Genomic DNA, 25,581 nt, shown 5'->3' on the forward strand with positions numbered 1-25,581 from the left:
GTTGGACTAGACGACCTCTAGAGGTCCCTTCCAACCTTAAGCATTCTATGATTCTATGATAAGTAACATAGGTTGGAAGGGACCTTAGAGATCAGCTGATCCAACTCCCTGCCCAAGGCCCATGAGCTCCAAGTCAGCTCATGAAAAGAGGAGGACCCTGAGTGACTGATAGGCTGGCTGTGGGCACAGCATAGCTTGGCACCTCTGCCGAGGGGGACTGAGATGTCTTCTCCACTAACAGGTGAATGCAAGCTACTGCTCAGGGCGTGAGCCTCCAAAAGACAGCAGGTCATCTTAGCTTCCTGCAAACGCGGTTAGTGGTCTGAAATTAGCTGCAAAGGCAGCGCTCTCCCTCGTTTGCACTGAGGTTGCAAGGAGTTTTCTGTCTTGGAGGCTGAGGCTGTGCTGTCTGCTTGGGTGCACCCGTTTAACCAGTGTCCAGGAGAGCAGCATCACAAGCCTGCAAAGGAGATATTGTTCTGAGCTCTTCCCTGCTCCGACTCCATTGCCCTTTGCCAGCAATGTAAAAATCATTATTTCTCATTGCATTTAAATAGCTTGGAAATTGGCTTCTCTCTTCTGTTGCTGCACCAAACTCGAAGCAAGCGGAGCAGGCTAAGATGAAATGACACCTGATCTACAGCTGAGCTCCTTGGTGCAGGCTGCCTGGTGCATGCACGCATGGAGCCAGGCCATCCAGAAACGCACCCATGCCCAAATCCCTCTGTATGCCCCCACGGTGGGCACGCAGGGCTGGGCGAGACCACCATCCCCACTGCCTTCCCCAGGAGGGTCCACGGGAGAGGACAGAGCAGGGCACAGCTGCCCCGGCCATCTGCCCGCGGACGTCCCAGGCTTCCAGCCCGTGCTTTGACACCAGAGCTGTCGCAGCCTCCTGCACTGCCCTTGCCGGGGGCAGCACCGGCGGCACCGTCGCGGTCTGCTGGGCTTCGGCCCGGCTGGCGGCGGAAGGAGAGCGGCCTCCTGCCTCTGTGGGGTGGGCCCGGCCCCGCTGGCTGGCTGGCTGTCGCCCCTGGAGGGCGCTGAGGCCCATTAGTCACGGGACGCTTTGCAGATCGATGGCAGCTTCAGGATGGCTTCTGGCTGTGGCAAGGGGACACAGAGGACACTGTGACCCGGGCTTCGAGGCTGGCGGTGGGGCTGGGCACCCAGCAGCGTGTCTTCACCCACACAGAGCTCCTGCCCTTGAGGGGACGCATGAGGCACAGCCAGGGCCCCAGGGCTCCTTGCAAGGTAACCTGCAGACCAACACACAGCCTCCTGCTGTCCCCATCCTGCTCAGAGATGGTCACCAGCGTGTCCTGCATGCAAGACCAGCCCCCGAGTTGAGCTCATAGGGACAAACTTGAGGCTGTCAGAGATGCTGGTAACCAAATCTCCGCAGGACTCTGGGAGCGGGGAGTCGTTCTGGTCTCCCAGAGAAACTGCTACCAGTCCCCAGGGCGGTGAGTGCGACCAGGGCCAGCTGCACGTGGCTCCCGGGGCTGTTCCCTAGAGGAAAAGGTCCTGGGCCTGTTCCTGGCCACGTCCCCGGGGCCAGCAAGGTGCCCGGGAGGAGGAGGGTCCCATGCCAGCCAGCCCCAAAGCAACGCCTGTCCCAGCCAAGGCCCCATCGCCAGCCCCGGCCCTTCCTCGTCCCCTTGTGCTGAAACAGCTAAATGGCAGCACCGAGTCCATGCCGAGGCTTCCCTGGGTGTTTCCGAGGTGCTCAGAGGGGAAGGGAAAGGGAGCACCAGGCCGCAAGGGCAACGCAGATGGCTCCTGCATTTGGCTTTGCGTGGAGCTCGCGCTCCTGGCTTTATTTCAGCCGTCACTTGCTATTATTCAGGCCTCCTAAGGACGGCCTTCACGTTTTTTGAAATTATTTTTCTTGGCTGCTTGAAGGGCTTTGGGAGACGGAAGCGACGGCAGCCCCAGCAGCCCTCCCTGCCCGCGTGGAGAAGCGGCTGCCCCAGGGCGGTGGCAGGGCCTTGGAGGGGGCAGAAGCGCTCCCAGGGAGGAGGCAGCGGCTCAAGGCGCCGGGACTCACAGGGCAAGAGCACGGGGTCAACCGTGTCTCCCAGGAGGGATCCGGGAGACAGCGGCACTTAAAGAAAAAAAAGAAAAAAAAAGAAATTTGAAAGAAAAGAAATCACCAGGGCAATTACAAGGAAGCTGCCCCGCTGACCCTCTTTGCAGAAGCCACATCTATGTGTTTCCCCTGCAGAAATTGGGAAAGGAAAAAACTGAACTGCCTCACTCTCTGCCTTTGCTCTTACATGGATCACAGGCTTGGGGCAAGCGGCTAGCACAGGAAAGAGTGGGTTTTTCCTTCCCCCTGCTTCTTCCTGAGCTCTTTTCCACCTGCAGCCTGCTGAGGGGAGCACGACAGCGGCGGCTTCGCTCACGCTTCCGAGCAAATCAAAAGCCCCGTGGGCTCCAGTGGTGCCTCTCGGCCAGCGGCTCCGCACGGACCAGCCCTGTGCCCAGGCACGTGCGCGGGAGCCCTCCTTCCCGCAAAACCCGGCGAATTACAGAGCGAGGAGCCCAGAGCACCGCAGCAGTGTCACAAAAACTGGAATCATCTCCCCAGGGAAGGCCCGTTTTCCTTGGGGAGCAGCCAAGGACAAAAATTGCTACGTGCGAAGCTTCACCGCGGTTTATTTTTAAGAGATGGTGAAAACTTGGGGCTGGCTCCCCAGTAATTTTTCTTCTTTCCTGATTTCCTCTGGCAAGTCCTGGCCTTGCTTGTGCTGAGCTGAACCATCCATCAGGCCCAATTCTAGGGAGTGAATAAAAGTTAAACTAGAAAGATTTAATCTGTTTGAAAGCACCGTTTTTGGCCAAATCTATTTAACTCAAATGGCTTGTTAATATATGCAGTAGAGGAAGTCTTTCTTTTAAACCAGCCAAGTACTTTATTTCATTAACAAAGAGATTGAAGACTTGGAATAAATACCCCAGTATTGCCCTAGAGTTGAACAAATGTAAGGAGGAGGAAATCCAATTTGTCTGTAGTTAAAAAAAAAAAGGGGGAAAAAAAAAAACCACACACACAACAAAATAGCCTCAAAACCCTGTTTACACACCAGTTGCAAAAAGGGAACTGAGATGCCATCTCAAGAACCTCTGTGCAAGGCATCCTGAAAGCAAACCTGGCCCAACAAGGAGCTGATCATGCTTGCCACAAGCTGGTGGGGACCAGGGCTACAACTGCCTCTCCAGAAGCGGTGACAAGAGGTGCGGACCCCAGAACTGCTGCCCGAGCAGAGGAAAGCAAGGGAAAGATCCTTCGCTGGAAAGAGCAAGGAGTAGGATTTGCCTTTCCAATTACCTGCCGCTGTCTCTCTGACCTTCCATAGTTAAACAGAATTACTCTAAATAAACAAGGATGCTGCACTCAGGCTGAACGCAGGCGTTAGCAGCGCCTCTGCGTTCACTGCTTAAGGACCCTGCCATATTGATGTTAATTTGAATTTCCCCTTGACCATTGCTTTCGATTCCCTCCAGCGATGAACTTCGTTTAGCTCTGAAGTGTGTTCCTCCTACTCCTCCATTAAATGCTCTAAAATTAATTAAAGAGACAGCTTTGCTATGTCAGGTTTTAAGTTCCCTTTCTTAAATGAAAAGTCTTAACTCACCCAACACCTCTCCCAAGGACACGAATGCCAGATGCAAAACTGCTTGGTGCTTCGAACCAAGGCTTTTGTAATCCTGCTCTTTCCAAACAGGAAATTGGGGATGAGAAGTGTAAGTGCTCGCTACCCGCAATTAATTTTCTCAGAAAGAACAGTTAAGCAGTGCAACAGGTTTCCTCGAGGGCCTAATGAATTTCTATCCTTGTTCAGTCAAGTTTTGGACATCTTGAAGGCTCTGAGCAAGCTGATCGTGCTTTGAAGTGAGTCCTCCTTTGCATTAGAGAACTCCAGAGGTCCCTCCCAAGCTCAATTATTCTCCCATCCTGGTAAGGCTGAAAACCTTGCAGAGATTATTAGTTTCAAAGGCCAAAGAAGTAGCAGAAGGCCACAGAATTACTGCAGGAAGAGCACAGAGCGCCGCCGCACCTGGCACGGGACCCACTGAAGGCAACACACGTCCCTCAGCCTGCCCCGAGAGCCCAAGAACAGAGCCCTTCCGCCAGGATCAGACCCCCCGAGGGGCTTCGCGAGGACCGTGCTGAGGGCACAACCATCTCCCTTGCAGATAACATAACTGGGAGGGTACCTGGGGCAGGACCTTGCCACAGGGGCACATCTTTGCATTGACTCTTCCCTGGGTGAACACGAAACACAGGTCAAAATGAAGCTCTTGGGACAAGGAGGACTATTCCAGCTGCTTCTCCTTCAGAGGACAGGACAAGGCAATTTTTTTTAAAAAAAGCTTAACCAAACATTAAAAAAAAAAACAGTAACTAATGACAGGCACCTTATATATGTCATAGATGTCAGCTGCAAAGAGTTAGCTGGAATAAAGAAAATTAAGGTGATTAAAATAAGGAACACACCACACTTCTGAACAAGACAAAAAAAAAAAAAAAAAAAAAAGCCATCAACCCGTGTTTGTGAGCGGCTGTGTTTCTAATTAGAGCCTGACGCCACATTTGCATTTATCTTGATGGAAACAAAATGAAAACTTAAGGAATAGAGGAGGCTGCTGTTCAGTTGTTTTCCCTGTTTAACTCAAGCAGTAACCTCAGAGCATTTATAATAGCTACTTTTTCCCCTGTTTCAAAGATCTCGGCTTTGTCAGAGTAATTTCAATCTAAAACACAGGACTCCGGGGGGGGCGGAGGAAGAATGAAGCTACCTGTCAGAACGGGGCTGAGCGGCGTGGAGCAGGGAGCGCGGTGAGCTGGGCTCCTGGGCCCGTCAGAGCAGCAGACACAAATAACAGCGGCGAGAGCGGCCGCTTGCAAAGTAAATCAGTGAAGAGGAGGAGGCCGAGGGAAATTCCCTTGCAGCCACACGTGAATCCAGGAACTGGCGGGGAGGAGAGCGGCGCGCGGGCCGGGGCGCTGGGGACGGAGGCCGCTCCGCGGCTCGGCCGAGCCGCCCGCCACCGCGTTCGACAGGACGCGTCACGCAGCTGCCCCGGGACGGAACCAGCTCCGCTCCTGCTGCCGCAGGAACGCCGGGGCCCCACGACGGGCAGCTGCAGGCAGCACCGCGGAGCAGGACACGTTACCCAGCTCTCGCACTGCTACGTGCGTGCAGAAACCGCAGCACCAACGCCCCGCACGGCGGTCGCAGCCTCAGCCTCACCCCCACGGGCATGACCCTCCCGAGGCCAGCACCGAACTTGGCGGCGTCCCGCACCCCTTGGAGCCCGGAGTCACAGCTGCCCCCAGGGGACACAGGCACAGACGCTGAGTGAGACTTGGCGACCGAATCAGCTACACTGCTCCATCCTGGCTCCCTTCTTGATCCTCCCCGAGACCACCCTTGTTTCCCTTTTGCTGCCCTGTGACCAAAGCGTCACTGCCCCTTTCCGATGCCATCGGGGCAGCTGCTTGGTAGACAGCCAGGGAACATGGCAGGTCTCCACGGGAGCAAAGCAACACTCAACACTGCCCCAGGAATCGCAACCTCGGGCTACGAGGGGTAACACCAGCGGCATGAATGAATTTTAAGAGATTTTGCTTGTAAATTAAAACACTTCCTACAGGTATCAGCATGTGTAGTGCACCTTTGTCACATGAAGCTAGAAATAGACACTACACCCACTAATTCCACTTTTAAGCTTAAAAAGTACTGGCAGCAACAGAGGCATCTCTGCTACTCATGAGAATTGGCTGCAGTTTCTTCCCCTCCCGCCAGCTTTTCTGCCAACAAAGTAACACCACCTCTTTGCATCATGGTTTATTCCCCCTCCATATGTACAATTAAGTGTATGCATGACCATTAAAAATAAGGCTACTTATATCATGGCTCTGAAAACACATTACAAACCAATTCCACTCCCCCTCTTCTCACAACATTCAAAATGCTCCGCTTCCACAGATGATTTTTCAGAGAGGGGCAAATGTAATTAGACCACGCGGGAGGTTAGGTGGTGCAGGGCTTTGGTAGGTGGATCTAGAATCTTCTCCAGCTGAGACAGTCAAGCACAGCCAGATCAGCGGTGAGGAGATCATTATCCCACGACGTTTTGGTGAGGTCAGTCCAGGTCCCCAGCAACTGCAGTTTGTGTCATCTCAACACAGCCGTGGTGGCGGGCAGCAGGGGCCCAGGCTCGTGTGGACAGAAGGACAAATTGCTCCTCTCCTTAGGAGCAGCCCCTGCAGGTCAAGGCAGATGCATAAGGACAGGAGGAATGGGAAGCTGCCATTCTCTTCTTGAGAACCAGAGGACTTCAGTTTGCAGGTGTCAACCTGGCTGACACGTTTAATGTATCTAAAAATCAAAAGGAACAACTAAACCATATCATTATGAGATCTTAACGCAAATTGCTTAAATGTCCAGATAAGGCTTAGAGACTTTCTTTTTCCATTAGGGATGGAATAGTCCAGGTAAAAGTAACTGGAGATGCACAACTGAGGACAGCCCTGTGTGGTCCTGTTAGCTCCCTTCCCAAGTAATCTGTTCCCATATGCAACAAGAGAGAATCTTCCAGCTTCAGCTTGTGGCTCAATAAATTTTATTATTCCTTTTTGTTTTTATTTAAAAGAATTTGTTTTCCTATCATAAAAATTAGACAACCATACCACCAGCAGCAGCAAAGTCTGTGGAGTTAATGTTGATGGCAAACAGTTCATTGGCGTCTCCAGCGTATCAGAATGTCCCAAGAAGTTCATAAATGGAAAAAAAAAAAAAACTCAAACATGATGGTTTTGGGGAGGAACATCAAGGTTCTTCGGTTTCTTGCCCAGCTGATGATCCCAGATGAAAACGGTAGCGTATCAGTAGGACCAAGTACCTCATGCCTTGAGAGAAAACCCTTCATACCAGCTCCAGTACCTGATTAATAGGAAAGATGAGAGATTCAGAATAGGAATTTATGACATTCATTGTTTCCAACATCATTAGGACAAGGATTGCCTCTTCTGTCTGTACCCTGCATTCACCCGCAGGCAGCAATGGGACACAAATGCGATGAGCACTTGGCAAGAACCTTGACTTTGACGCCTGTTCACCCTGTGATGAATCATGGCAAGATGCAAGACCGTCCAGCTGCCTCGTTCTCACTGATCCCAGTAGAGCAGCTATCTGGAATCTTGGAGTGCAGGTCAAAGCTTTGCTCTTCTCAGCCCTTTCTGCTTGCGCTCACATTCAATCCCTCACACTAGCACCGTGGAGCAGCCTCTGGTTGCACGGCCTGCCCTGCTGGAGACAGCAGAGGGAAAACTACCAGCTGGGAAGCCACCTTTGGGCGACTTGGGCTGGATGTGCCTTAGGTGTTGCTTTGCCAGGCACAGCTTTACAGGGCCTGAGCTCTCAGCACTATTGATAGATTCAGCATCTACCCCCAGCTCAGGCTGGGGATCAGCCCTTTTCCAGACGCTGCCAGACCGACACACTGACTCCACTGTGCTCTGATAAATTCAAACAGAAAGAGCAGAATTCTAATAACGTGGGCTGTTTACACATTTTTCTCTCTGCCTTTTCTCATTAGCAACCAAAGTGCATGAGCAAAATCTCTCCTTTATAATCAGCCTACTGTTGCTGCTGCATTCGCTTAAAGGTATCATAAGCTTACGACATTCTTGCCTATTTTATCGAGAAGAAAGTGACTGAAGTAGTAAGTAACCAATTCCAAAGCCTGCTAAATAAACCTAGGAACAAGAGACTACGGCATTGGTAAGTAACAGCAGAGGTAACCATGCCACTCTACTAGTCAGAAGGGGCCTACAAAGGAGGAAAAAACATCTTGATGTAAATCAGATATAGATTATTTAGGACTCTCTTCAGTCCTGAAGAAAAAAAAAAAAAAAAAAAAACAAAAAACAGAAATGTTCAGACTGTCAAATCTCATGCGGTTGCAGGGACCTGCTATTGTCACAGGGACTCACTGAGGAATCAGGAGAAATGGGACCTCAATTTGATAAGATTAAAAAAAACACAGCATATGACTTTAAAGGTGCCAAATAAAACCTTCTATTAGTAATGATATTAAAAAAAAAAAAAAGAAGAAAAAAGTCAAGAGTCCAGAATACAGGCCTGCAGTGTTAACCACCACACCACCAATGCTGCCGAGCAGAATCTGGGAGCAGCTCCGAACTGATGCTCTCTGAAGCGCTCAGGAGCAGTCTGAGTTTGGTTACTTTTTTTGCTTGAGCAGTTGTGCAACAGACCTACAAAGAGGGGCCAAGTCTTCTGCAAATGACTCCGTGTTTCACTGCACAGACACTCTGCAATGCTCATTCACCTCGAATGGGTGCAGGCCTAGCAAAACACGAGGGGTGGAGGTTGGCGAATAACAGCGAGTTAACGCGGAGCCTCCTCGGCTGCTCCCTCCTGCCCCAGGAGCTGTGTAGGGACACCGCACGCTATTATTGGCCCAGAAACACAAAACATATATCAGAGTAGCAGCCCTTGCATTCAGTCCAAGCTGCACATAAGTGCCCAGAGTGGCAGGGGCATGGCAGCTGCTGGACATGGCCAGCATCTTTTCTACCTTTCCTCTAATTTGGCCTCATTGCTTTTGTGCTGTCTGCTCATTCCTCCATGTGCCACAGGCAAATATATCACCTGTATTACAAACATTCACAGCTGGGATGACCTTCTCTAATGGTTTCTCCTGGCTGTTCAGTTTCTGCAACCTCGATCTTTGCTAAAAACGGATTTAAACGTTTAAAGAGAAGATGCATGAAATAACTTACCTTAATTGTACCCTGACTGTTAGCAGCAATCAGCACATTGGACTCCTGAAAAAAAAGAAGAGGTACTATCAGAATTTGCCACTGCCATGTTTTTTTTTTTTCCGCTTTTCTCTTTTTTTTTTTCTTCTCTTTTTCCCTCTGTAACGTGGCTGGTGCCTATCTTAAACATAAGTAGTATGTCTAATTTCAAAGGAACTTCGCTCTTCTCATTTCCAAGATGCTTTCAAGGCTAAAAGTCCTTATAGAAGTTATATTACCTTAAAGAATTAGAAAGCAATGATCTCTAGTGCTTGTATAGAGCTTTAAATCTCCAAAGCAATTTACAAACATGAATTAATCCTTGCAGTCTGTCTGTGAAGTGGGCAAATAATAATAATCATTTTCATCTCTTGGCAGCATATGGCAAAGGTCTCTAGTGCCTTAACTAAATGGACTAATGAACGTGACAAACCCTCTCCAGCTCGGAGGCCGCACACGCTCTCAACAGCCAGCAGACTTCAGACAAGTAAAATAAAGAGCTGGGGTGGAAAAGCAGTTTAATGCTACTCACGGTCAGAAAGCCACAGCAAACACACCAAACTCAGAGGGAAAGAAACAGGGAGGGCTGTGGCCCTGCCATTATTCAGAGCAGAAAAACAGCACTTATTTATCTCCCATCAATCAATAGGGTTTCCATTAGGGAGATGCTGCTTGTCTGCACCCAAACAGCTCGTTACCCTGGCCAGGCACCCCGGGCAAAAACCCAGCGGGGCCCAGACAGCCCCTGCCCCTGCAGTGCCCCGCGAGCACAAAGGCACCTGCCAAAACAGCCCCGCGGGAAACCAAACCCCAAAGTCAATCAGATGGAGGAGATGGCAGGGAAAACACACACACACCACACAGGCTGACACGCTCTCCCCAGAGCGTTCCTCCTCCTCCTCCTGTCCTTTCCCGGGTGCTAACTGGGGCGGTCGCTGCCAGGGTGCCTGGCACAAGCTGCGTTGTCTGCAGACACCTTTCCTCAGCCCCCTTTTTCCACTTTCTCTGGCTGCTGCTATCCATGCTCAGACAAACTCGCCGTAACTATCCCATCCCTTAACACACGCACGGTTCGCGAGCTCAGTGAGCAGAATCGCCCGGGCGTAACGCAGCGGCGCCGGGGGGACGTCGCCTCCGCGCGAGCTTCCCAAGGCTGCAGAACCACCAGCTTTGAAGCAAAGGCAGAACGGTCCTATTCAACGTGAGAAAACACTGCTCAGGTAAGAGGAGCCTTTCGGTGAACCACCAAATATAGATCTGCTCCTTCCCAGCGCCATCCACTGGAGTTGAAACTCCTCACGGTATCTCACCATGGAACGGCCCAGTCAAAGCTCCTGAGAGGAAAACACATCCTCAGAAGGACGCACACACTACAATTTCCATTAACTTGCCCATTAACAGGGTGTAATCTTGTGAACTCCCCAGCTTCTGGCTAACAGGCTTAGAATCAAGTGCCAAACACCATGGGGAATGTATATATAAATATGATTTGGTGGCTAATCGCCTACTCCATGATGCCTAGCAGGATTGTGGAGGTAAAGGAGAGGCCCAGGTAGCCTGAACTGATGAGTAGGGGCGACGCCGGGTTGGAAGGATCCCTGTTTGCACCACGAGGGACTGTAACTCGCACGGCCTGCCGGGGTACGCTGCCCACGAGCCCTGCCTCCGCGAACGTGTTACCTGCTCAATAAAACAAACACGCCAGAGGGTAACGCGCTCTGGAGTTCTTGCTCTTCAGAACCCACTGTTTTTTCAGCAGGGTCTGAGCTAATCGCCGCTCCGTGGCTTTCATCTGCAACACCGAGACGCAAACAGGAACAGACAGCAGCAAAATTAGCACCAAACCTGTCATCGAAGCAGCAGTGCTCGTGAAGGCACTCTGGCATTCTGCTCGCTTCTATGGGAACACAGGCAAAGTAACGTTATTTTTTTTAAATCCTCTAAAGGAACAATTCTTCCTCGTGTGCTGCCAGTAAAAAAGGCAATATAGGCGACACATTACGAATCCCCGGCAAGTTGTGAAGCTGCTCAGCTAGCCCGTAACGGCTAGATTTATAACTCATAACGGCCACGCGCATGTTGAGCCAATCTTTCTGTCAGGACATGTATGAATCAAGGTATCTTGCTTGCCTCCTGCTGTGGTTTTAACGGTACTGGGCAGGGGCCATAAACTCTTGCTTTGGGCTTTTTGATTTGTGCCAAGGGTTTGCTGGCACAGCACGGCTTCAAGTGAGCTCTCAGACGTCCTCCAAACACAAGCAGATGGGCCAATACATATTGCTCCTGCAATATATGCATCCAACTACCTCAGGCAGTAAAGACATGGCATCGCCGCCCAATTTTACTGCATCTCTGCCTGTATCACTTTGTCTATGCAGGACTAAAAGGTGGAAAGGTTGGTCTTACCCACAGCTCAGCTTCTCTGCGGGAGCCTGAAACTTCCAAAGCAGATGCTGGGAAACCCCCCAGACTAAGGCGTGCTCAGAAGAGAAGCCAGCTGCTGTGAGCGAGTCTAAGCGTGCACCGCAGCCGAATCTTGCTATAGCTGTTGGCAGCCGCAGCCCTTCTTGACAGAAGAGGCAGAAGGTGCCGGCTGCCTTTGTTAAAACAAGATTGAAGGAAAGCTCTCCCAAAACATCACAAGATTAAGAGACAAGGGTTTACTGTGCACCAAGCCTTCCTCACATGGCTGATTCGGTATTGCCACAGGCTGTGGAACCCAGTGAAATGCAGCAATCTCTCCTACAGACATCAAGGCAGATAAGAAATGATAGGTGGAGATGCTGCGCGATGCTCTCGGGTCTCCTGCGATCAGATAACGTGGCATCTCAACAAACCGGGGACAGCTGCAAAACTGACAGGAGAGAGTATGAGAGTTTTGGTCCTGTCAAGTTAATAGAAAAGAGTCAGGCTCTGGGGACAGCAGAAGAAGGTATTATCTTGCTTCTTGGCATTACATCCACATTTAGAAAGACTAATTGCCAAATGTAGGCGTAGCTTGGGAATCACTTCAGAGACTGACATAGGCACAGTTCCAGAACAACTCTGGGATGCTCCAGAGACCACCCATGAAGGGTTGCCCACCTCATAGCACACGTACAAAGCCTGTGTCCTCAGTTTCTTCCTAAGAGCAGGCATGGTGGTGATGGGTCTACAGCTGTACTTGATGATCTTGAAGGTCTTTTCCATCCATAATGATTCTATGATTCTGTGAACTGCAGTGACAGCATTACGGGAAGGCTGATTGACAGGTCCTTATCACGCAGAACGGTTACAGTTCATGGTAAATCTTTGGTATTTCCTAGAGACTGGATGCATATCCAAACGGAAGTAGGTGTCAGGCAAAATGAACGTTGTAAATCAGTCCTGAGAGCAAGAAGATGAACCACATAAAGGCACCTCTGTGCTGAACCTGACATGTTCTCAGCTCCTTCAGCATAGCAGCTGAGGCATGGTGGTGACCACGACTGCTACACCAACAGGAACTGCTGGAGCATTTCACCCTTGGGATCGGAAGAGACTTTCACCATTTGCTCCGTTAGAAACCATTTCTGCATCATATTCTTGAGAGGAAAGAAAAACAAAACCAAAACGGGGACTCTCTCGATTCAGTGGAGTGATAACTGATGATAACTGGGTTTTGAAGCACTGTGATTTCTTTTCCTCCTGGGTGTGGATAACCTTGAGGAAGCAATTTGTATTGGGAAAGAGGGAGGAGAAAAGAAAGCCTGGCTGACTGCAGGTGCTCACACAGAAGTGATCAGTATTACAAGACTCAGAAATGCTCTGGAAGTTTCATGAAGCTTGAGGAAACTCAGCCAAACAAGCCCTGAAACGTGTCCAAGCTGCATCACTGCCGCAGACAGTGACAGCCGAGGTTGTCGCATTCTTTGTGCTTTTGTACGAGAACACGTGGCGGGGGGGAAGGCGAAACTAAAGCAAAGGCAGCCCAGATGGACGGCTATTTAAAACCACAACCAGGGCACACACGTGTCCTTAGAGGGACACACTGATACTTCAGCAGACTCACTCTACAGACCAACCGAAAGCTTCAGATAGAGCTGTTAGTGCAGCTGTAAACTCATCTTCTGCTCATTTAACCACCTGCCTTGCCAAAAAGGCTCATAAAAAAAATCCACAGGTAAATATTTGTCTTCCTTTCTCAAACACAAAATAAAGAGCTTGTCCCAAAGGGTCTCCAAACAGAGAGGATGACCAGCAATCACTCATACTTGTCTGTGAGGCCATTTCTCCTTGTTACCACAAAAATATCGACCCTTTTCAAATTTTAATTTACAGTTCTCGCAGGGGCAAGCCTGCCTGAGGAAAGAGTTGGGGAGTTGTCCACACCCAGGAGAAGCCTTAATGCAGGTTTTTAAACATCTCAGTCACTCTAATGGGGGCAAAACTGCAAATCAGAGCACTTCGTGCACTCAGAACGTGCACTTCTGTGGCTTGGAAACGCGGTGGTCCTGTGAAATCGAGGTGAACAGGAACAAAGGCAAGAGTGCCTGGAAAATGCAAAAATCTCGTTTGAAATTGCCACTGTGCTATAAATAACTGCAGATCACGCAGTTTGTGCCTCACCGTTATCCCCAATTTACTGCACAAATAAAGCTTATTCTCTTCAGACTCACGGCACAGTAACTCCGCATCTTACAAATGAGTTTTCTGGATTGGCAACTACTTTTTTTTTTTTTGCTCCCTATAGATTTGCAGTTAGAATTCCTCAGGATCTTCTTTGAAATCCAATTTCTTCTCACCTTCCCTCCCCGACAGACATGTTTGCTAATGAAAGGCTGGTTTGTCAGCGATTCTCTTCCCGCAGACACTCGCCAACCGACCAAACATTTACTCAAGGGAGCTAGATGCCAACTAAGCAAAATTATCAGCATGGCACAGTGCACAGTGGGTGAGACAGCCTTGGTTCTGCATTTTTCATAGGCCGAATAAAATGATGCTGTTGAACTAAATCTACAGGTGCTATCTTCATAAAAAGCCACTGAAATCTTTTAATGGCAAAGCTACTAGTACTCCTTGATAAAGTTGGCTACTGTTATTGAACTGCTGCTTTGGGGACGCCTGACCGTCTTCAGGAGAAATTTTGCTGAAGCTTTTGCCACTGACGCCGCACGCAAAGCCTTCTTGCACCTCCAGATGTGTGAAAACGGTTCCACAGGAGAATGCTGATGCTTGATCACACTTGGCGTTGCAATTAGCAGAGTATAATGACTTCTCACTCTAAATCCCTGAGACTTGGTTATTTTCTTGTGGTGTGACTCAAGTCAGCTTTTGTGTTTTTGGAAAGAAAAAGGAGATTTGAACCTGTGCAGCAAGATGAACCGCCAGCACACATCATCACCAGGTCTCAAAACCCACACAGCAACGTTCAACCTCCTCCCAGCAGAACAATGTTGCACGGAGTTCCCTCCCTTCCACTGCAAGCAGCAGCAAGGACCGTGCGTGTGGCGGAGTGGATAAAAAGTGGTGCAAAATCCGTTATCTCTCTGTTCTGGAAGTTACATTATAGGACATTGTAGCCCCCTAACATTAATCCCTTTTGACCAATTTTAATGGAATGTTATCTACACTGTGAACATCAGGCCCGAGCAGAAATTAATTACTTCTTTAAACTACGGTAGTTCTTAAAAGAAACAGGTCTTACATACAAAAGATGCTGAACTAAGATATTTGAGTAGAAAAGAAACTCAGCCTTAATTTAGGCTTTAAACCTGGGAAGGAACACACATGTCTAAATCATGATTTTTTTTTTAATCTTCAGAAACTGCATTTTTATCCCACTCTGAAGGTAATTCCTTTGTACACGTAGAGCTCAAGCCTCCATAGGCTTTTTTAATCCTTACCCCATTTTTCCCACGATTCTATACTTTCACCACTTTACTATAGAGGCTTTTGAATTAAGTTTTCCATCTTTTAAACTCTGTCTCTTGATACATGGAATATATCCCTCTTTTTTGCTTCAGTGAAGCCTCCCTGAAGAAGCAGCCTGCTCATTTTTGGATTTCACACTTAATGTATTTTTCTACTTCTATTCAGCTCCAGCTCAGCTCCAGAAGCTACTCCAACGGGAAGCTTATTTGCTCTCGTGTACAGCACGGTCTCTGCTCTCCCGGCGCCGGGGTGCACAGAGGAGAGCACTCCGAGGCTGGCTCCAGTGACATGCTCAAGGAAGTCGTAAGCCACCTCTGAGCCAAGGGAGAAATCACTTTTCCTTAACATGAACTTTCTTTTCAGTCCATAGCTCTGAAGAAAACAAGATCAACAAGGCAACGGAGGACCAGACTAGGAGAAAACAGAAACGTGTGTGTGCATGGAGCTCCGGTAGCTACTGATTTGCTCAACTTTATGCTGCCTCTGCATTCAGGATGGAAACTGAGGCCCACAGAGTTGATGGGAAGAGTGCGGACGAAGATGCGGAAAGGCAAGGAAGAGAGCCCTGGATGCCCACTCTAGAACTGGTTGATGCTGGCAACCATCTCTGTAATTCAGTCTGCAACAGACGAGCACCTCATTTATTTAGAATTTGCAATTAGCATAACCTGTCAGAGGTTTATTGCTTTACAGCTACCACAAGCCAGACTCCACAGCGTGAACAGCCGTGGCACGGTCCCCACCAGGCAAGGCAGAGACACGTGTGCTAGGAGGGGACCATGGTGGCCATTAACGTAAAGACACATACGCGCACGCATATACGTACACACACCCCAAGGACAAGCTCCCTCCTGCTCAGCACGTGGCACTGCTGAGCTCTGCTGCACATCTATCTATGACAAGGGCTTTAAGGACGCTTCTTACCACAGTCGTATATCCCGGGAGTCCCGACACTCCCCATAAACAACGAACTCAAGGCCTTGAACAAAGTGTCAGCTGTATATAAATATAGCTTGCAACAAGGCTACAAAAAATGTATACATGAACATGCAACGCATTAGCATCAATATTGCAAAGCCGCGGGAAACGGTTAGGCATTATTTCAGTGAAAACAGCTTTTAGCATCTATTCTCTTAATACTTAAACCCCCTAAACATTCATTTGGCAGTTCCAGACAATGCAATGCAGTACTCAGGCTGACAACAGCACAGACCAGGAATTACATCCTTGCTGCTGGCACATTTTTCCTCCTTCCCTCCCGCTTCTCCTGGTTGTTGCCCTCGCTCATTACAGCACGCCACAGGTGACCAATTTAATCTCTCCCTCCCCAGGGTCCTGCCTCCCTGCCCATCCATGCTGTAACATGGCCAAACGAAGCCACGGGGGGCTGTCTTTGCTCTTGCTATCACTGTGCCACAGGCTTCCCTCCCAAATGCGCATTCCAGCAGATACTGAAAGTTCCACCTGAAGAAAAAGCCACCAATGCACAAGAGTGTTGAGAAATCCATCCTAAATTCGATTAAGAAGATCACAGTTAACACTAAGAGGTTAGCTCTGAAGCCGCCCAAGTGTGCTGTCAATTGAGGAGAGTTAGATTTTGATTTTTGTGCAGATCAGCTGCAAACCATCAGAGATCAGAAGCTGCAAATAGAAATGAAGAGAACGTGAAAAGCTTCCTCCAACCAAACTACCTCCCATTAGACAGTCCTGCCATGCTCTGAGCCCAGCCTAACGCCAGTGCAGCACAGCCAGGTCCCGAGCACGGCCAGCACCACCGCTCTGAGGCGCCGCAGGGTGCTCGGGTGAGGGCGGCCACCAAGGGTGAGCGGAACCCCAGGGCCTCCTGGTGAGAGACAACTCCGGCGCGCGGCGATGCTCGGGGTCAGGAGCTTGGCACACGCACACGGATCCGCACACGCACCCCTTCTCCTGAGCACACAAAGCTGGTATCATGGGCCTTACTGAAACACGCTCCTCCAGCTGCTGCCAAGTGCTTTCTACTGAGGAATCACTGCTCCTTCTCAGGTGCCCTGTGTCCTGGGATTAATCAGGTCCTACGTATGAGCACTAAGGAATAAGTAATTCCTGGTCAGTCTCCTCCTCCTCTTCCTCTCCCAGCCCTAATAGTTTCAGCCTCAAATAGGAGCATGATATGGGCTTAAAAATGACCTAACAACCTTGATATTAATATTTTGAATTATTAAAACTTAATTCTATAATGCCAATAAATCATTTATATATGCACATTTAATTAACAATCCAATCAGTAAAAACAACTTAGCAATTACATAGCATATTTTTATTAGTGGAACAAAGGACACGTTACCACATTAATTAAGTGTCACAGACACCCTGGTGAGGTAGCTAAGTATTATCCTGCTTTGCCATTTGGGGAAACCAAGGCAGTGCATTCAGGGGATTTACCCAAGGTTAATCCACATGTTTAGAACGAGAAGCTGAAGACAAAAAACAGAGAGAAATACTACTGAGGTTTAATTCTCCTAAAAAATATTCTATTTTTGAACTGCAGTATTTGCTTATTTGCTGATGAGAAATCCATCGCAGCCACGTTGTTCTTCCAGGCAGACTGATGATACAAACTGCTATCAGACATGCTGGATCTCCTTCCTGAACCACTGCAGCCTGACAGCCGGGGCTGAGCGCTGCGGGTTTGCTGTATGATCAGCTTGGGGGTTGGCTCTTCTCAACCCCAGCTCACACCTACGGATATGCCAAAGCCTCAGGAAGCGGGACACTTACCTAGCAGTCCTAGGAAGAAGACCTAGAGCAGCGCCTTGAATCCTCCAAGCTCTCTTAATTCCTTCTACAACCCTGGTGGAGTTTTCCACTAGAGTCTCGTGCCACGGAGTGTGGGAGAAGGGCAAGTTCTGGGCCCCACAGTACAAGCGGGATGTGGAGCTGCTGGAGAGAGTCCAGCGCAGGGCTACAAGGATGATCAGGGGCCTGGAACATCTGCCCTATGAGGAGAGGCTGAGGGAGCTGGGCCTGTTCAGCCTGCAGAAGAGAAGGCTGAGAGGGGACCTGAGCAGTGTCTAGAAGTACCTCAAGGGAGGGAGTGAGGAGGATGGTGCTGGCCTCTTTTCACTGGTGGCCACTGACAGGACTAGAGGAAACAGCTAGAAACTAAAGCATCAAAAGTTCCACAGGAACTTAAGGAAAAATTCCTTCACAGTGAGGGTGACAGAGCACTGAAACAGGCTGCCCAGAGAGGTTGTGGAGGCTCCTTCCCTGAAGATCTTCCAAACCCGCTTGGACGCAGTCCTGTGCCACGTGCTCTAGGTGACCCTGCGTGTGCAGGGGGTTGGACTAGGTGACCTCTAGAGGTCCCTTCCAGCCTTAAGCATTCTGTGATTCTAAGGCCTCACAGCACCTCTCTGCTCACAGCATGCTAGTAGCTACGCATCGTGGTAAATAAGAGGAGTCCCAATATGCTCATTCCTTCACAAGTCCATGCTTTAACCTGCGTTTCAGGTCACCCTGCACCTCTCACCTTCTCCCACATGCAGGGGAGGGCTGCCACAGCAGTGCTGCGCAACGGGACAGCACGCGCTCCTCCGTGCCATCAACCTACGCAGGTCTAGACCGAGCAGTGGCACTTGCTTCCTCTATCTGCGTTCTTAAAAACACTGTTTCATGGGACTTGGGCTACAGTTGAAGTGAAACCCAAAACACCAAACCCCAAGTGTCTGTGGGGCTGCTATTTTTGATAGTGCCTGGCGGCCACCTGGCACTCAATCCTCTCGCCTCTCCAGAGCAGATCCTGCTCCCTGCTTCCCCAAGATTATGATTTATGTTCTGCACTCTGTGTGATCACATGCTGTGGAAATCCTTTAGGTTTTACTGATTATCACGTGGTGAAACATTTTAGACCCAGCTGATGCCTGCTGCTAGTCCCCTTAATCCAAGTCTTGGCCTCTCAGCAAATCTGGCTCGATGTGCGTAAGTTCTCACTGAAGCAGAACAGACTCAGACCCTGCTCATCTTGGACAGCTGGATCGCTAAGATGAAGCGGCCACGTCAAGTCTCCTGGTGATGGGAGGAGGCAGAGCCTTCCTCCTCTGAGCAGCATGGCCCACAAAACGGTGCTGACATGGCAGCAACCACAAAGTCAACACAGTCCCAGCACAGCTTCAAGCTAGGACAAGGTTTGCAGAATACTATTGAAAGATGAAATGACATATCATTTATTTGCCTAGTTAAAGCCTAAGGAGGAAGGAATGTGTAAAGCTGGGCTAGCACAAAGGTACTGAAGGCAGAGGCACTACACAGGGTGGATATAGTCCAGACCTAACCACAGGGGAAAGGGGTCTTGCAGCAGGCATCAGCTGGGTCTAAAATGTTTCACCACGTGATAATCAGTAAAAACTAAAGGCCTGACAAGACACCCTCTCTGCAGAGCAAAAGCAGAAGTGCAATTAATGCATTACAACCCAAGACAGTGGCAATCAATGCAGGAGAACAGGTTAATCATAAAAGATGTCAGGAATGACTAAGGGAGCTGAGATGAGCCAAGCTGACTGGGTCACTAGGAGTGAAAGATTTGGCAGAAACTCATGAAATGACTGATGGACTGAGGAAATCAATTTATTTAAAACTGATAACAGATTCATACTCTGCTCCTGCTCATTTTATATGGTTTGGCTGTCAAGTCTTTGGGGCAATCAGCTGCCACTTGCTACATGTCTGGACAATACCTAGCAAATTGAATCTCATGCTGATTGCAGCTTTTCTGCACTGTGCTAATAATAAGCACTTGCATAAGACTGTTCTGACACAGAAATGCAAAAGGGGCTCAAATAAGGTCATGAAGGCAACCTTAATTCCAACACATAACTCGTCTGCTTTCCTGCTGCTGCAACAATGCCCCTTGACCACAGCCATGCTGCATCGAAGTGCGATGCCACCTCCAAAACCAGGACCAAACAAGCCCTAGTGCCACAGTGACACCGAGGGAGCCGTGACAGCTCCTGCGTGGCATCTGCCACAGGAGGCTGCAGCGCAGAGAGCTGCCAGCCCTGTGCGCGGGCACAATCGGACGCACAGAGAGGATACATGACCAGAAACCCCACGAGCTCCTGCCCACCAGCAAACGTCACCCACGATATCCAGGCCTAGCTGCTAGGGGAATCGCTCCTTTTGCCAGGTCTCTGACTTTCCTTCCATGATTAAGCCAGCTTTTAAAATTCTGGGCGTATGCTAAAATCCCATCCGTTTCACTAATGAAGAGTCTTGGAATTGACATTCCACGGGGATTCAAGTGCTCAGATATGTGCGAAACACATTAACTATTCTGAATGCTTTGCTCACACCAGCTGGAAAAGAAATACGAAAAAGAAATAAGTGTTTTTACACAGTTTTCAGCAGACTGGAAAGGATGTGGGACGTATCAGGAAAGCTGGAAGGGGTTTCAGTGGAAAGGAACAAGTTCAGGGACCTATAAAATAATTTAGAACCGTTTGTGGCTTTTGTGTGCTACAGAGGTGAGATTACCAGGCCCACCTGGGCAAAGGGACAAAATGAGAGAGAATAAATAAATAGATGACTCAAGGTACAAATATTGTTAGAGCTAACAAACATATAAGCTTCATGAAATTATAGCTATACTAAATGCTATTTATAATACTAAATGCTATTTATAGCATACGCCGATTCAGGAAAGAAGAATTTGATTTGAGGAATGAAAACTTAATTATGGTAAAACAAAAGGGTCTGATAAATCTGGGATAGTTCATAGGTTGCTCTCCTCCAGCACTCTGCAGCACTGTGTACCTGAAGCCTCCTGCAATGCGGTGCAAACTACTATATTACGGGCCTTCTCTGGTCTCTTAAAAACAAGAAGCTTTTCTCAAAATACTGTTTCAGAATTCACCACGTGGCACTGCAAGCAGTTACATATTTTTACTGCTCAGGGCATCCTACAAACATGCTGGAAATTTATGTAGGAGAAGAGATGTCAAGAGATTTGAGATTGACAATGAAAAACGGTTGGAACCCACATATGCAAACAGCAGGTTTTGATGACATCCAACTGTGTTTAATATCCCAAGTGCAATTTTATTCTAACTAGGTATACAAAGAAAACGCAGTTCCCTGTACATATTCAAGTCACAGTTACTTTTGTTAAAAAAGGTTACTGTGCTCTGTTCCTGCACTAGAGGGAATCACTGATACAGACGGGCCGAACCGAGCTGTCATCCCAGCACCAGGACCTCCCTTTTCACCCCCGGGAGCCACCAGCTGGGCACAGGGCTTGTGTCACACTGACCCATGGCCAACGCGGTGTCACAAAGCAGGGTGAGCGATGGCCACCCGCCAAGGGGGGTGGAATGGGACTGCCCCACGAACACGGAATTGTCAGGACGAGAGATACCTGCCACTTGTCCGTCGCCAAAGACGCCAAGGTCTTTCTCGGAAGACAAACTGAGGCCCGAGCTGCACAATATCAGTGCCATTTTCCATATCATATCGCTAGTACTGGAAGTACAACGAATGGAATTTTAATAAGGAGCAAAGGTCTGTTTGTACATAAAAGAAGAAGAAAGTCACTAAATTCATATAAAATAGAGATAATGCTTAATAGGTTGCTTCATCCTACTGATGTTTTCTCTATCATATTTACTTATGGGGAGAAGAGTTTGGGAAGAGAAGATAACTCTACCTTGGATGTAAGGAGGACATAGCTTTACTGCCACAAGTTAGTTCTGCAGCGTGAACTCTTCAAAGATTACGGGGAACTTGGCATCACCTGGAGGAGTCAGCTGGGTTCCTCCTCTTGCTTCCCTAATCCCATGCATCTAAGACATCCCAGAATCCAGAAAGGCCAGCAAAACAAGCAACAGAAATGCACCTGAGAAACCAGGGATCACTGGATGACTCAACTGCTAAAAATATTTTTTAAAAAACAAAGGATGTAAAAGAAATGAAATCACTGTGAAAAGAGATTAAAGTCAGAAGAAAAATACAGGATGTTTTTAGACAAATTCATCGATCGTGAGAGGAAAAAAAAAGACCAGACAAACCAGACACACGGTTCTTCAACTAGAGAGAAATTGCCTATTCTTTCATTCACCTTCCACTTTCTCTCCTCAGCTACTCACCTACTTTCTGCAACTTCTCTCCCCTCAAGGAATACCAGGAGGTAGCCCTTGAGTTCTAGTTTCATTTACTGTTATACTCATCACAGGATGTAAACAAGCAAAATTAGTGGGACTTGCATACCAGGCACTCCCCATAACAGTGGCTCAAAGGTCATCTGGAGCTCTGCATGGGCTTTTTCATTTATGGCTATTAAATAACTCGGAGAGGAGTTGTCAAGCTGAAGCTGCAACCGACCCCCAGACTCAGTAAATAACAGGCTGTCAGTTTAATAGCATAACTACAGAGACAAAACAGGAAACATTGCAGGCTCGTATGTCTGCATAGGAGGGATCAAGGACTGTCAGTGCTGAATCTAAGACACAGGCAGTAAAGCAGAGCACGAAACAGGTGGGACACGGACGCACCAGGGCTGCCCGTGCAGCCACGCGATAAACAGACGCTGCCAACAACTTCACTTGTAATAGGCTGTAATGCTCTAAAGAGGAAAAAGGGAAACCCCCCAAAGCAAAAGGGGACTGCCACTTCCTTAATCAGCTGTTAAGGGCACAGCTTTTTATCTATATGGCAAGTCTGTCTCATTCTGCAAAGCAGTGACACTGCTTTGGCCAGCACTTAATCATCATCCCAGACATCGGACTGCACTTTTAACTCCCACCTACTCTCCCTTTTAGTCTGGGTGGACTTGTCCAGCAGACGAACATGGTGAGGACCGTAGCAGACCCTGCGTGGGGAGAGGGAACACGTGTGGACTGGAGGCCGTGGCACTGGAAGCACTGGAAGCACCAGCTCTTTTACATGGCCAGGGAGGCCTCCCTCAGAGGTGGCATCCACGAGCACCAGCAGAGGGGAGCGGGGGGCTCCTGGTGGCCCAGGGAGCAACATCCCTCTAGGATGGGTCTCTCCCTCGTTCCGAAAGAGGGGGGAATCTTGGGACATGCAGCCCTGCTCCACCTGTGTACACTTCTCCAACACAAATTCAGTGTCCCTTACGGCCAGCTTGCTAAACCTAACGAGGTTAAAGGAAAAAAAAAAACATTTTAAATGAAGCCAAATAGTTATGGTTAGTCTTGTTTTAAAATACAGAGCCAGGCGAACTCGAGGCAATGCCACCCAGCTCTGGAAGTCAGAGCAACCCTTGCCTAACCTGCCACCCAGCGGCCCCTGGGGCTGGGCTCTCAGCTGAGGCAGCGGCAGGAGCCATCGCGACGCGCAGCAGCACCAAGCACGTGTGTGGAGGGGAACGAGCTACTTCGGTTGCCTCTCCCAAAGCAGACAGAGACCTCCCCTTTACTCTAGGAAGCTGGCAAGAGCGGACAAAACACACTTCGTTTGACCACGCAACTGGTCCCAGTTGGTCCCAGCAGCTTCCAGGACTAGAAAGCTCCATGATTGACAAGGCCTTTTGTTACACAATCTCTTTACCCCGGGCTTCTGACTACACTAAACCTAAATGAAACATGATTTCATGCATGCAAATAAGCTCAAGAAAGAGATTCAAACAATAGAAAAATAACAATAAGTGTGAAAGCTGAACCTCTAAGGTCAAAATCTTTCTAGCCACAAAAGAAGAGGCTGCAGAGGACATGCACACATGCTTACCAGCACTAAACAAGGCAACCAAGGCTCCTTTATCACTCACTTGAGGGAACAGGCTCATTTGGGATTAGAAGAGCTAATGATTTCTAGCCAGCAGCAGCTCCTGGAACTGCACTGTCTTCAGCAGGGCTCCAAACTTCCTGGTCTCGACTCTGCTCTCACTACTGGGAGCAGCAGGACAAAAGCCAGAGTCCTGGAGTGAACTGATGGAATATTAAGCTCATGCGTGAGCCTGGAAATGCTCCCTCCAATTGCGTGATTCCCTCCTCCCCAATACACAGGCTTTTCCTCACCACTAACCCAAGGAACACAAATAGATTATTCACTGCTGCAAGAAGAAACCCAAACAATTAAGTTACAGAGGTTTGGAAACTATCTCCTGGAATATCTCAGGAGCGCTTTGTTGCCCAGTTGTCAGCCATTCAATAAGGCTGGATGAACCTGGTGCACAGTGAGAATGTCCCTTGTCCATTGCCCAGAGGTCAACCAGAAGGACACCCTGACACTACCTGGCTCAGGTGAAAGACTTGCACATGCTACGACCCTAGTCAGGCTTCCTCCTTTTACACGTATCTGCAATTAGGGTCTAAAATGAGCAAAGGGGAGATATGTGGCCCTGCAAACCTGCACTGACCTTCCTCTTGCTGCACTCGCAACCACAGTCACAGCTTTAACGAAAAACTGACGGAGTAACGACAGCAGCAGGAACTCTGGCAATACTGGAGAGGCCCAAGTGGAATTCAGCTGCATCTTCCCAGCTTGTGTGACCCGTGTTAGCGAGAGCACAGCTAAAGCGGAGGTGCTTTCCTCTGCTTCAATCCTACTCCCTTTTCACTGCACACACTGAGGTGCCCGCGTGGCTTCCAAGAAGGAGCAGTCCCTGCTTCCCTTGTGCTTCATACCCAGGGTGTTTCTCTCTGGCTGGAGGCTATGGGTTTGATTCACAATTTATTTCAGCAAGTGAAATGCCCTGCATGGAAGCTAACGGTTCAACTTCCCGCAGTCCCTTAGAAATGGCCAGCCGTAACTTTCAGTCCTCCACCAGGGAGGGGGACTGTCCTCTGGAACCCAAGCACAGAAGAGAGCTGCTCTTTGAGAACTGATAGAGGTGCCTTCCCTCCCAAAGCGCTTCCTAAGGCTGGTAGCAACCTCCATCCCACTGGACACGCCACGTCACAGAGCCACCGCACCGATGCCTCTGTGTTTATGACACTGAAGGGCCAAAGCCCTGCTCAGCCCCCACAGCCGTTGCTGGAGCGTTTGCTCTGGAACCCACAGCCTCCTGGCAACACAGGGACAACGCGGGACCTTCTCAGCCATCTACTCCCAAAGCTCCAGCATCTCTGCTTCCCGCTCTCTTCTTCAAAGGATTAACTACTGCTGTTCCTTAACATTTCAACTCAGCAAGACCCTCACAAGGGCCAAGCGGGTTGATAAGCTCAGGGCTGACCCCACGGAGCAGAGAGGCCCAGGCCCGGCAGGCGACACCCTGAGGAGTAGGAGCAGGAGGCACCGAGGGCCCTGCTGCTCCCCGCCGCCAGCCAGCCGGCCTTGCGGCGGGCCCAGAGCCACGGCCAGCGTCGGCACCGGCCTCCCTTGGCAACGACGGGCAGCTCTGCTCACAGGGCTGAGCGCGGCCCAGAGCGACCGGCCCCAGGAGCGCTTGGATTCTGCTCCCACCTCAGCTTCGGCCGCGCAGGACTCTCCCAAGAACCCAGCGGGAACGCTGCCTCACGAGAGGGACCCTGTGCTGACAGGCAACGAGCTCCTGAACATCCCCTTCGACTGCGAAAAGCATTTGGAGGACATCTCAGATGAAGACTTAGGAAAGCGCTCAGAAAACAAAGAGTTTTTCCCAATCTCTGTAACTGACTTCCTGCTTACTATTTATACCAAAAAGAGACTGGGACTGTCACAGCCTAGCAGGAAGAAGCGAGCTGAGGTGCTGCACGAAACAGAAACCCCCAAGAGGTGACATACAACAATGGCACGTCCACCTTGTTGATGGCACATCCAGGAGGGAACCTGCTGGCGTTTCTGCGGCAGAGCCCTTCAACGGGAGGTTTTCTGCTGCGCAAGAGAGACGAGAGAGCGGCTGCAGCACCAGCGATCTCTGCTCGGGCAGAGATCCCGAGCAA

General features: G+C 49.4%; 1 protein-coding gene, 1 long non-coding RNA gene and 1 other non-coding gene across 3 annotated transcripts in view; 1 reads left to right on the forward strand and 2 right to left on the reverse strand.

Annotated features, from left to right (window-relative positions):
• Window positions 1–25,581, forward strand: part of LOC148594670 (uncharacterized) — a 372,746-nt gene that overhangs the window by 109,414 nt on the left and 237,751 nt on the right. Inside the window, exon 2 of the long non-coding RNA XR_015913383.1 lies at window positions 18,029–18,096. This is a non-coding gene — a long non-coding RNA (uncharacterized LOC148594670). The remainder of the gene's footprint in view (window positions 1–18,028; window positions 18,097–25,581) is intronic.
• The window catches only part of COP1 (COP1 E3 ubiquitin ligase), a 114,908-nt gene continuing 95,172 nt past the window's right edge, over window positions 5,846–25,581 (reverse strand). Inside the window, exons 19-20 of the mRNA XM_088524863.1 lie at window positions 8,819–8,863; window positions 5,846–6,956 (exon numbers count right to left, since the gene is read on the reverse strand). Of these exons, the coding sequence (XP_088380989.1) occupies window positions 6,939–6,956; window positions 8,819–8,863 (63 nt within the window). The 3' untranslated portion in view covers window positions 5,846–6,938. The remainder of the gene's footprint in view (window positions 6,957–8,818; window positions 8,864–25,581) is intronic.
• LOC148594673 (small Cajal body-specific RNA 3) lies at window positions 23,073–23,209 on the reverse strand. The gene has a single exon (XR_015913388.1).

This window comes from Tinamus guttatus, unplaced genomic scaffold (assembly GCF_059628265.1).
Source record: "Tinamus guttatus ecotype Peru unplaced genomic scaffold, ASM5962826v1 Tinamus_guttatus_pri_ptg000215l, whole genome shotgun sequence".
NCBI classification, from domain to species: Eukaryota; Metazoa; Chordata; class Aves; order Tinamiformes; family Tinamidae; genus Tinamus; species Tinamus guttatus.